A 12,443-nucleotide genomic window follows, 5' to 3' on the forward strand; every position below is an offset into this window, starting at 1 on the left:
AGGAATTACTTGAAATTCATCTCAGTTCTTCTATATGCTGCAGTATATGCTGTAATACATCTGTGTTTACATTTTTCAAATAAAACTGACCATCTAAGAGCTGAGTGATAATTTATCTTATCTTTACAAATCCCAGCTAAAGAGTTAAGGATTTAGAGTATCATCAAAATACTGTACCTTTCATTAAAGGGATACTGTATTTGTCAACAGAAGGTGTTCAGAGTAGTTTCTTGGCCAGGACTGTTAAATCCTTCGATAAGGTTTTTGTTACAGTCATCCAGGCTGAGATTTTCACTGGATTTCTTGGGGAATGTAGGGGGACCAGTGAAATCTAAGATATCTTGAAGTGCTCGGGCATTACCAGTTCCATTTTGGTCCAGAGACACTCCAGGAATCATTTCACTCACTGGTGAAAATTCTGGGATGGAAATAAGCTCTTCTTTTGAAACAGGACTAGATGAGAGACAGAGGCCAGGGAAAGGGTAGAGGGAGGGAGGGAGGCAAAGAGGGAAACAGGGAGAGAGAGAGAATGAGCACCAGAACGAAGCACAATATATTAATTCAATTTGCGATATTTTGTTATATTACTTTTCTAAAGAGGTGGATTTAGAGTCAGTTTGTATGTAACACATTGTAAAAAATATGAGTGTGTTCAAATCTGAGTTCAGATGGTGGACACAAGGCCCTTGCAGACTGAGCAGGGCTGTGATGGCCAAGCTCATCCTGAAGGGTGAAAGTAAAACAAACAAACAAAAAAAACAAACCCACAGGCATTAGTGCTCTACTATAAAGAAGCAAGGCAACTCCAGGACTTTCAGAATGGGACATTCAAATGGAAAGCAAATGCTCAGAGCTCAAAGCAAGCTTAGGAAGGGCCCTAAGTAACACTGGGGCTCCTGGTGCTGCCACCTTGCAGCCTCCCAGTTTCCTTCCCTTTAAAATGGGGAGAACAATCCTTTCCTCCTACCAGGGCTCCTGGGAGTGTGATCTGATCATGCAGGGATGAGTTCATGCTGAGCTACCTGAAATAGGTGCCTACTTAAGGTCGGAGGGCCCCAGTACCACCCACCTAGTCATGTGCAGTGACTCTCACCCACTGCTTGCTCTCTAAAGAGAGGGTGCCGATCCACCCTGACTAATCTATCTTCTGCCCAGCTGAGCCTAGTCTTTTTTTCTCTCTCCCCCTCGCCCTGGAGATGGAAGGAGTCTCCTCGTTGTGTGTTCTTTTCTTCCTTGATGAGAGCTTAGAGAAGAATCTAGAAAAAATAGGTGAACTGCAAAAGCTCAGAGGAGCTGTCTCTGGTGGAAACTCATCCTCCTGTGCTCCTGTGGGATCAGCTACATCCTTGCTTAGGAGCTTCCCTCCTTCCCTTTTCTCCTGCAAGATTCCTGGGAGTTCTCTCCTAATGAATTACATGCCCTAGAAACTCTGCCCCAGACTCTGCTTCTAGAGAACCCCACGCAAGACACTGGTGTTAGAGTACTGACAGCTTCACTGTAATGTCAACCAAACCTGCTTTAGAGTTTTTCTTTTGTGTGTAAAAGAACAAGAAACCAACTAAAAGACAGTGGCAGGATGTGTTACTTAGTTCAATGTAAGCATTTCACATTGTATATCAAAGCAGTACACTGAACTCCCATCAATGTACAAAGTTATGATTTAATAAAAAAAATAATAGGGCAGTGCCTGTGGCTCAGTGAGTAGGGTGTTGGTCCCATATACCAAGGGTGGCGGGTTCAAACCCGGCCCTGGCCAAACTGCAACAACAACAAAAAATAATAGCAGGGCATCGTAGTGGGCGCCTGTAGTCCCAGCTACTCGGGTGGCTGAGGCAAGAGAATTGCCTAAGCCCAAGAGCTGGAGGTTGCTGTGAACTGACACCATGGCCACTCTACCAAGGGTTACAAAGTGAGACTCTGTCTCTAAAAAAAAAAAAATAAATAATAATAATAAATAAAATAAAAGACAGTGGCAGTGTTTGGAGAAGAGATGAGGCTTAAAAAACAAAAGAAACAGACATACCTCACATCCATAGATTGAACGTCTTCAGTTGAATCATCCAGACTGTTTGATTTCCCATCAAGGGCATCCAGATGAACAAGTCCCCCAACTGGTTTAAGCCCATTAGAGAAAATGTCTTGGGGAACAGTTTCTGGGGCACTACGCCCCACATCATTAACTTCCTGGCAGGTGTTCAATCCATTGATTTCTGATTGAGAACACAAAGGCCCTTGTGTTAATCATAAAATATTCCAAATAATGAAATAACGGGACATTTAGATCAAGGGAATTAATTTAATCTTCTGCTTCACTAATAATGTAACATCTTTTGTAGAAAGACCCACAAATAACCCTATGTAATCACTTACACATAGGGGAAAAGAAAACAAATTACATTATTAGCAGGTGGGCAGAACCTCTGTAGAAGAGCAGAGTCAGGTCTTGATAAAACCTGACCAGCAGTTAGGCTCTCTTGCAAAGCATCATGAACCAGCAGACAGCATGCCACCCATACGGGGATTACTGGAGTAACCAAGGAACCCCGGGATTTCCCAAATAAAGCTGACAGACCCCTGTGCTGGAGAGACACTACCAGGGAAAGGAAACCGTACAGGCCCCTGCCAGCAGTTGCCCTCTTAGGACTTAGGTGTTTTTCTCCTGCAGGAAGTTTTATGAGCCCTTGTTGCTAAAAGGAAGAAATCAAGAAAAAGACCTCATGCTCACCTATTTTGTTGGGGACAACAGGTTTCGTCTTATTTTCCACACACACAGTAGGCTGAATCCCCACTTTGGGGTCCTCTTTCTGAAAACAAATAAGAGGGTGAATGAACAGAGGGAAAGCTGACATCAAATAGAAAAACAAGTGCTTTTTCAAAGTGAGGACATTTGGAACCCTTCTGGACCATGTGCCCGTTGTGTGGCAATTGACTCTTCACTGGTGTTTTCTTTGTTATTATGTCACCATTCTCTTTGGTTCATGGACTACTGTGCCTCTTCCTGCATCCCCACCCCACTGTTCTAAGATAATCTTTTACCCACTCTACCTCTGAAACTCCTCTTTTTTTTTCTGGCACCTATTCCCTCCTTAACCTAGAGAGAAATGAAGCAGAAGAGTCCATTTTTTCTGGCTCTTCTCCAAGATCTACAATTTCACTGACTATTTTGCTATTCTTTTCTATTCAGCACATCAACTATTAAAATGATCATCTGAATTCCTACCTTCACTTCTGGAGACACATCACTCTTCCTTGTTCTCTTCATGATTTCATCTATTCTCTGGAAACCAAAAACAAGTAAAGAGCACTGTAAGACCAAAAATGTATAAAATCAACTAGGTCTATATGCAACTTCACATTTTCTAGAAAACTCATAAGACAAATGTCAGCACAGGCTTTCTATTAGTTTTGTGGATGTATAGCTCTGGGCCTATGAACAAGGTCAATGCTTGAGAAGTGAACTAGTATGAAACTAGAATCAACATTCAGTTTATATCCCATCTTTATCCTTAGTTTCCCTATAAATCAAAAAACTCCACTCATCATTAAAGAGGACCACCCTACAGAAAGTTAGGCTGAGGTGCAGCTCAGGAGGGAAGGATACAGACTGGCCTCTGGCTCCTAAGCTGGGCCTAGAACACTGTGAGAATGAACTGTTATAATCAGCTTCCCTAAATTCATCTGTATCCATGAGTACATTAAGTGTAAATGGACTGAACAATCCAATTAAAAGACAAAGACTGTCAAATGGGATTAAAGTAACGAGTCTGATTATATGTTGTTTACAAGAAACACACTCAAAAAGAACAAACAGAGGTTCAAAGTAAAAGGATGGAAAAGGATTTACCATGCAGACACTAATGATAAAAAGGCTGCCAAAGCAGACTTTAAGATAAGAAATATTACTAGAGATAAAGAAGGGCATTTCAGGGGCGGCGCCTGTGGCTCAAAGGAGTAGGGCCCTGGCCCCATATGCCAGAGGTGGAGGGTTCAAACCCAGCCCTGACCAAAAACTGCAAAAAAAAAGAAGGGTATTTCATGATAAATAGGTCAACAGCAAAATTTAACATTAGGTTTTCAAAATATGTAAAACAAAAACTGACAGAACTAAAAGGAGAAATGGACAAATCCATAATCACAGATGGAATTTTTAACACTCTTTTTCAGTAACTGATAGAACAAGATGACAAAAAACAAAAATATTGAAGATCTGAATAGCACTATCAATGAACTTGACTTAATTGACAATCCTAAGAGCACTCTACCCTATCACTGTAAAACAGAACTGGATTCACATCCTGCTCCTATCTTACCCTAAATGCTCCTGATCCCTCATCCCTTACCTTCTTCCTCTCCAGCCGCTCCTGCTCAATCTGCAGCATGATCTGTTCTCTTTCTAGACGCATCTGTTTAGCTGCCTCCCGGGCCTTTGTTTCTGATGCTTCCTTCTGATAGAAATAGGTCAATAAAGGCACAGGTTTTCTAAGCTGAGAAAACACTTGGGTTTTGCACATGTTCCTTCGTCTAATTATCTTCTCCAAAGTTAATGCTACAAGACTCAGTGAGGATTTACACAACCTGCTCTATGACTTAGCAGATACATTTGGGACTCATTCCTACACTCTCTGTTCACCACGAAAATCACCTGCAGACAGTTATCATACGTGGCCGAGGTCTTTCTGTGGCTGTGAAATGTGCATATGGCCAGAAAATGTAGGGAGTTAATTCCTCAAGGAGAGACCTTCCACGATGAGTGGCAGGAGTTGGTAGATAAATAGTCCTGTTTCCTTATCCCTTAGAAAGAGAATTCTAAGGCATGATCCAGTCTCTCAGAAAGTCCCAATGGGACTGAGTTCCCAATGTCCACAGCAAAACACCCATCAATGAACTTACATTAGCTTTTCTCCCTGCTAGCTTCCTGGAATCCCACCCCAAAATAAAATACTGGCACCCAAATTCTTATCCCAGGGTCTCCCTCTGGGGAAACCCAAACTGACAGACAGCAAACATTACCAACTTCACTGTGACTAACTATCCCAAGTAACTTCTACTGATAAACTTAAGAAAAAAAGTCAAGTAACTATTATGAGTCATTAACATTTAACTAATTTTAGCTAATATGAATTAAGGCCCTTAAAAATGAGGAAAGTCTACATGAGGACTTATACAGTACCTGCTTTTCAATCATGGCTTTTTCTTGCTTTTCTTGTTCTTGCTTTTCTTGTTCTTGCTTTTCTTTCAATAGTAGCTCCTCCTCAGCCTTTCGCTTGGCCTCCTCGCCTGCCTTTCTTTTCTCTTCCTCTTCCTGGCGCTTCTTTTCCTCTTCCTGCCGCTTCTTTTCCTCTTCCTGCTTACGGGCTGCTTCTTCTTCTAGGCGAAGCCTTTCTTCCTCTGCCTTTCTTTTTAATTCCTCTCTCTGCAGCCTTTGGAGAACATAATCGTTATCAGAAGAAGGCATGATTGAAAGGCAAACTGCCAAAGAACTGTGTGCTGACAGCAGAGAGTAATGCTATGCACGTTAATAAATACATGCATTTGGATTAGGATCCACATACTAAAACTCACCCTTCCTGGAAATCCACTGCAGTCTGAATATTTACCAAAATACATTAACCAGGCCTGACTTTAAATCCTGTAAGACAAAGACTAATGATGTATTGACTTGTGAAGTGTACTGTAGTGAAGACACAGATGTTCCTTAGTCAATCTACAAATAACCACGTGATGGTCATTTGGCCAATCCCATCATTTTTATTTAATGACAATTCTTAAAAAAAAACCCTAAGAGAAATAAATATTTGAAACCAACTAAAGCTCAAAAAAACGAGAAGTGTCTCGATGGCCACAAATACGTCAGTCAGCAATTTACGAGCAGTGATTATGAGCTCAAAAAGTTCACTTCAGGTTCTAACTGGTATGTGACTTTTTATGTAGCAAATGGCATCTATTTTCCATTTATCTTGGCAATCTTTAAAATTTATTTTAGCTTTTGTTCTTTGCTATATGAAAACGAAGGGTTATTTAAACATTTTCCTCCATAGACAGAGGACTGATTCATGATAAAGGGCTCTAAGCAGCGAAGGAAAATTCTGTAAGGTCTAAGGGCTCATTTTAACACTTCTAATGTTCTCCCTGCTTATATATGTACATCACTTTCCTTGGTAATCACTGGCAATGTGACATATAGGCAAGACCCAAATTGTATTGATTGGGCCATTTGTTGAGCAACACTTGGAAAGTCACTCAACACTGGCACCATAAAATGGGCATCAGAAATGGGAACAGCTATACTATTACTCTAGGACATTATTATGAGAATTAAATGAAATGATACATAAGAATGCCTGGTCCTAGAAAATTCTCAATTTTTAGTTTTTTTTGCAATTTAAAATGAATCCTCCTTCTAACATCCAACATCCCCTGGGGGACATCTATAAATCTGTATATCTTTTATTTTTTTGAGGTTATTAGTTTTTAATTTTGTGTATCTTTTAGAAAATACCTTCCCTCAGAAGTACATGTCACTGACTTACTGGGGTGGTATTATATATACTGTTATAAAAAGATCAAAAATTAAAAAGATCATCCTTCCTTCCAATGGTCAGCTTCATGAATTGTGGAGGCTAACAGCCTATGTATCACCAAAGAAATATTTTAAAAGACAAAGAGATATTTAAAGATATTAGCCCAAAACTTTAACAATATGTGATACTCTACATTAGTAGAGGGCACACTGCCTAAAAGCACGGTGAAACATCTGAAATTATTAGCAGATATTCTGGAGAAGGGCATCAGAGGATCTCATCAGAAAGAAGCTCCCATTTTCTCAGATTCCTCAATGAAAGACTACATTCAACACAAGATTATCAAAAATGGACACATGTTTATAAGATTTATCCAAAGGTTAATCAAAGCACTGTTTTATTCAATATCCCTTTTTTAAGGAGCAAGTTGTAATTGTCCCAGAGAAGTTAATACACCAGGGATACACTGCTTATAAATTCATGCATAAACTACTTTATAAAGGATCTGTTACCTTCCTCTTAGGATCTGAAAATCCACTCTCTTCCATTTTTTATCATCAGGACTTCAGAAGTCCCCAGATGCACACATATAGGAATATCCCTGTGGCCTCTAAATCTCCAAAATTCTCATTATCACCTCAAACAGAAATTCTTCCTCACACGGTCAGTAGCTCCAGCTTGTCCTTTCCACAGTACCTCCATGAAAAATCTTGTCCTCTTACAAAGTTCCCTCCTTTAACTATACTTTGCTTCCCCCAAAGTATTTAAAAACTGGCAGAAATAAAAAGCTGGCTTCTCTCATATGAAACTGGATCCTTTGCAACCCTTTCCAAAGATGAGCGTTCTTTCTCTGTATAAGGAAGCAGACAGAACATGGCATTTCATCATTTTCCCCACTCATCCTCTGCTGTAGGCCATGCCTTGCCTGTTGCCCTTGCTGTCATTACTGAGTTCCCTCCAGAGTTCACCAGGCCTACATGCAGTTCTATCAATCTCCCCACTCTTGTTTCTGTTTTCACCCAAGCCTACCACCCATTTTAATCGACTATGTAGAAAATACAAGAAAACTGTGCATCACTGTCATCATTTGACATTTAATGGATGCATCCCTTGTCCCTGTCCCTGGCTATTGGTGAAGATCTTCATATCCTGGCCCCAGTCTCACCCCCTCTTCTGTCCTGCCCTGTCATACCCCACTCACATCACTGACACATGCTCAGGCTTGAATTGTTCAATCTGGTGGACAAGTATATGGGTTTCACTGTTCTCTTGTCTATTCTTACATGCTTAAAAGTTTTCATTGAAAAAAAAAAAACTTAACCTTCAATATTAACCTTCTTTGAGCTACTTTCACCCCATCATTCTATCTTCTCTCCTGCCCTGACCTGGTTAACACTGTGCACTCGACTTGGATCTATTCCCCCTTCTCTCAGTGCCTCCCAGGCCTCTAATCCCTCCGGGAGCATTTCTGAGATGTCACAGAGGTCACACTCTCTCGCCCAACTCTAGCCTGGATGGCTCCCAGGAACACTCATGTCCCTTGTGGGCCGTCAAGCACTGGTCAGAGAAGGGTAGAAGCAAGCCAGACCCATCATAAGCCCCTGGGCCCCAGGTGCTACATCCTAGCCTTTTAGCCCTCACCCCCTGGATCTGTTACGGACCACGTCCAAATTGCCATCTTTCCTCAATATTTGCCATCCTTCGTTGACAGCATCACCAACCACTTTACAGAACAGACTGCGGCCACTTGAGATGAGCTTCTTAAACATTTCTCCTCTATGGCACTACTGCTCAGACAGGTCCTCTTTTCTTCCTTTGCTTAAATGTAAGGGATCGTAAGTGCCACAAGCGGTGCTAGGAATCCCACACCCTCCCGTAGCTCCATGCTCCCCTACTAGCTCCTCTTCCTTCCCCTGCCAGTCGAGCCCTTCTACAGGCACCTTTCCAAGGCCTAAAAAATGTCCCAAGAAACCCGCTTCAGTCTTCTTTTGCCTGCTTCCCACAGGTGACAACTTAATGGTCAGCTTTCATCAGGACCTGCTTACCCCCTTAAAGTTTCCCAACACTTTCCCTCCAAACTCTGTTCATCTTCTAAATCCCACAATCAACAGCCTTTCCTCAGCCTTGACATGTCTTACAGGTATCAGTGGCATCAAAGATCTCTCCCTTTAGGCCCTCTCTACAGCTCAGGCTACGTGGCCCTGGCTTCCTCCCACCCCTCTGGCTCTCCCTTCCCCCTTGGGCTGCATGTACCCTGCTATCTCATGTCAAATGAATCCCTGTCTGTCCTAGCTCTCACCAAGACATTTTGTCACCTGGAGGCTTAACCAGTGAGAAGCCTGCAGCTTCTCAGCAGCTCTGAGGATCTCTGAGTGCTAGGGCTGGGGCTAACTCTTACTTGGATATGAGCTTTAGCCTGGTTATATGACCTTGCTTGTGGGGCTGCCTTACTGGAATATTCTTTTATGTGGGTCCCTAGTAGCTCTTTTAGTTTTTTAATATGACTTAATATAATCTATTTTCAAATACCAGTAGGAGTTCTTGCTTGCTAGTTTCTGCCAGTGCCTTCCCTGGGGTGGACACTCTTGTCCCAACTCCAAGAATCCATTTTACATTTTGGGCCCTCCACATCCCAGGGACTGGGCCCTGTTCTGGGTGGGATAGACCAGCTTTTGGCCTTCTTCTTAGAGCCTACTTGCCTCGATTCCTGGTGAGCCTTTCTATTCTGGGCAGTACCCCCACCCCTGACTTGGTGTTTCCCTTGCCAGTAAGTGACAATAATTAGACTTTCCATGGTTTGGCTCAAGTGTTTTTATTTTTGTCTATATTCTCTCATGTGGCAACCAAATTTCTGTGTGCTAAGCACAAAACAGATATGAGAGTGGTCTTATTCTAAGAGGGCATATCATTCTCACAAGGATTTAGAATGAATCCTTAGCTCCAGCTTCGAATCCATCCATTTCTTCTGAGGTGTGCAAGTCTGCAGACTCACTTTCCCAGGTCTGAGTTCACCATACCACTTTAGCCCTCGTGTTCGCTTAGCCTACTAATGTGATGGTTTCTTAGTGGGGCTTCCTCCTCCCTCTTTTCCTTTCTCATACATTTATTGAACCCAGAATACTTTTTAAGGTGCTAACGAGGTGAAAATAGGCTTGTAAACAAATGCATCTATGTTAGTCAGCCAAACAGCTAGGCTCAGTCTAGCTGAGTTCTAGGCTCAGTCAGGAGACAGAGTGGGGACTGCTGAGTTCTCAGCCAGGCATGAGTCCAGGGAGATTACAAAGAGGGATAAAGGTTTGACCTGCAATTTGAGAAAGGAAGAGGTACCTGGCAAGAAGGAACACAAGTCCACATGGGGGCAGAGCAGAAGCAAAGCTCTGAGGTGTGGAGCCGTGTGATGGAAGAACATCACTGGTATGCCGGCACTCGCAGGGAAGCAAGGGGAAGAGGGGGGTAGTGGTCAGTTCATGGGCCTTGAAGGCCTACTGGTGGGTTTAAGCAGATGCCGTGGGCAGGGAAGTCTCTGGTTTGTTAAAGGACAGGATCAGAACAATCACACTTATTTGAGAAAGGTCACTGTGGACTCAGTATGGGTAGGGGACAAGTTCCAGGAGACCTAGAGCAAGGAGATCACTTGGGATGCCACAGACAGAGGCCAGGTCAGGGCAATGGAGGCAGGAGAGGAGGGGTGGAAGGGAAGGGAGAAAACAGAGATGCTAACGGACCTGGCAAGTGATGGGATATGGAGGAGGAAGGAAAGGGAAGAGCCAAAGGTGGCACTGAACCTTTTGACTTAGGCGCCTGGGGAGATGTGAGTGCAGAGATCATGAAAGGAAAACTAAGTTGGGAGAAAGATACAAAGTTCTGCTTTGGAATTGGGCAAGGTGGCTCAAACACGGAATCCTAGCACATAGGGAAGACAAGCCAGGAGGACAGCATGAGGCCTGGAGTTGGAAATTAACCTGGGCAACATAGTAAGACCCTGTCTCTACAAAGTTAAAAAATTAGTTGGCAAAGTAGCACATATCTGTAGTCCCAGCTACTCAAGAGGCTGAGGTGGGAGGATTGCTTGAGCCCAGGAGCTTGAGGGTGTAGTGAGTTCCAGGCTTGGTTAGGAGACCAACTCCAGGCCTCCATGACCATGCTACTGCACTGTAGCCTGGGTGACAAATAGAGACCATCTCCAAAAATAAATTCTTTTTTTTTTTTTTGCAGTTTTTTGCCGGTGCTGGGTTTAAACCCGCCACCTCCAGTATATGGGGCCAGCGCTCCACTCCTTGAGCTACAGGCACCGCCCAAATTCATTTTTTTTAACGTTCTTGTTTGGAAATGCTGAATTTGAGATGCATATGGACACACGCAAATGAAAACATAAGGCAGTTGGAAGTATGGTCTCTAGGTTCTAGGTGAGCTGTCCAAAAGAACTGTGATGAGGAAAATGTTCTATAGGTTGGTGCCATCCAATACGGTAGCTACTAGCCACTGAAATGTGGTTGGTATGGTAGCCACAGGTGCCTACAGGCTATGGTACTAGACAGCAGAGCCCTAGACAGAGCCCAGGAGAAAGGCACAGTTTCAGGAGTCACCAGTACAAATATGTTATTTAGTGCCTCCCTTGTTCTGGAAAGCATGGAAGGTTTCCAAAGCCTGCTGCAATTAGCTTCGGGAACTGATAATAAAACAAGGCAGAGGGAACATGAAGTAGGAAGGAGATGAGGGCAGAGTTAATTTAACACAGCAAAGGCTCAATCTTTTTTTTTAGAGACAGAGTCTCACTTTATTGCCCTTGGTAGAGTGCTGTGGCATCATAGCTCACAGCAACCTCCAGCTCTTGGGCTTAGCCTCCGGAGTAGCTGGAACTATAGGCACCCGCCACAATGCCCGGCTATTTTTTTTGTTGCAGTTTGACTGGGGCTGGGTTTGAACCCACCACTCTCGGTATATGGGGCTGGCACTCTACTCACTGAGCCACAGGTGCTGCCCAAGGCTCAATCTTTTAAAGCCAGAGGACAGGCTTGGTGCCTGTGGCTCAAGTGGCTAAGGTACCAGCCACATACACCTGAGCTGGCGGGTTCGAATCTAGCCTGAGGCTGCCAAACAACAATGATGGCTGCAACCAAAAATAGCCAGGCATTGTGGCAGGTGCCTGTAGTCCCAGCTACTTCGGAGGTGGAGGCAGGAGAATCGCTTAAGCCCAGGAGTTGGAGGTTGCTGTGAGCTGTGATGCCACAGCACTCTACCCAGTGTGGCAGCTTGAGGCTCTGTCTCAAAAAAAAAAAAAAAAAAAGCCAGAGGACATTGGTAGCCAAGGTGGGTGGGGGTGGGGAACCTGGCAGAGCAGGAGGGAGCAATGCTGTTCAGGGAGGGCTTGTCAGATGAGAAGCTGCTCAGGGACTGAGAGCCGAGAGCCCCAGCAACATTCAAGGGGATGAGGAAGCTGTGAAAGTGAGTCCACCAGAGAAGCAAGGGCAAACTCGATGAGGTCAAGGACAACCAAGAGGCCGGGCATGGTGACTCATGTCTGTAATCCCAGCACTCTGGGAGGCCAAGGTGGGTGGTTTGCTTGAGCTCAGGAGTTTGAGATCAGCCTGAGCAACAGTGAGACCCTGTCTCTACTAAAATAGAAAAAATTAGGTGGGCATGGTGGTGCAAGCCTATAGTCCCAGCTATTCGGGAGGCTGAGGTAAGAGGATCACTGAAGCCCAAGAGTTTGAGGTTGATGTGAGCTGTGACGCCACAACACTCTACCCAGGGTGACAGAGTAATACTCTGTCTCAAAGAGAGACAAAAGACAACCAAGAAATCAATCAGGATTCCAGCAATAAAGCGGAATGCCAGGTGTGAGGTTTGAAGACTGAGTGTGAACTAAGAACATAAAGACAGGAAGTTCAATCAATTCTCTCAGGAAATAGGGGAGAAAGA

The 12,443-nt window shown here is 43.6% G+C and overlaps 1 protein-coding gene across 4 annotated transcripts in view; it reads right to left on the reverse strand.

Moving 5' to 3' along the window:
• Positions 1–203: 203 nt before the first annotated feature.
• MAP7D2 (MAP7 domain containing 2) overlaps positions 204–12,443 on the reverse strand; it is a 116,241-nt gene continuing 104,001 nt past the window's right edge. For all 4 annotated transcript variants that reach the window (XM_003791896.3, XM_003791893.3, XM_003791895.3 and 1 more), the window contains 6 exons: positions 5,171–5,420; positions 4,341–4,445; positions 3,221–3,277; positions 2,726–2,804; positions 2,024–2,210; positions 204–453 (listed from right to left, as the gene is read on the reverse strand). In XM_003791896.3, coding sequence (XP_003791944.1) covers positions 204–453; positions 2,024–2,210; positions 2,726–2,804; positions 3,221–3,277; positions 4,341–4,445; positions 5,171–5,420 — 928 coding nt within the window. The remainder of the gene's footprint in view (positions 454–2,023; positions 2,211–2,725; positions 2,805–3,220; positions 3,278–4,340; positions 4,446–5,170; positions 5,421–12,443) is intronic.

The sequence above is a fragment of the Otolemur garnettii genome, unplaced genomic scaffold, assembly GCF_000181295.1.
Source record: "Otolemur garnettii isolate 467f Iridium unplaced genomic scaffold, OtoGar3 scaffold00051, whole genome shotgun sequence".
NCBI classification, from domain to species: Eukaryota; Metazoa; Chordata; class Mammalia; order Primates; family Galagidae; genus Otolemur; species Otolemur garnettii.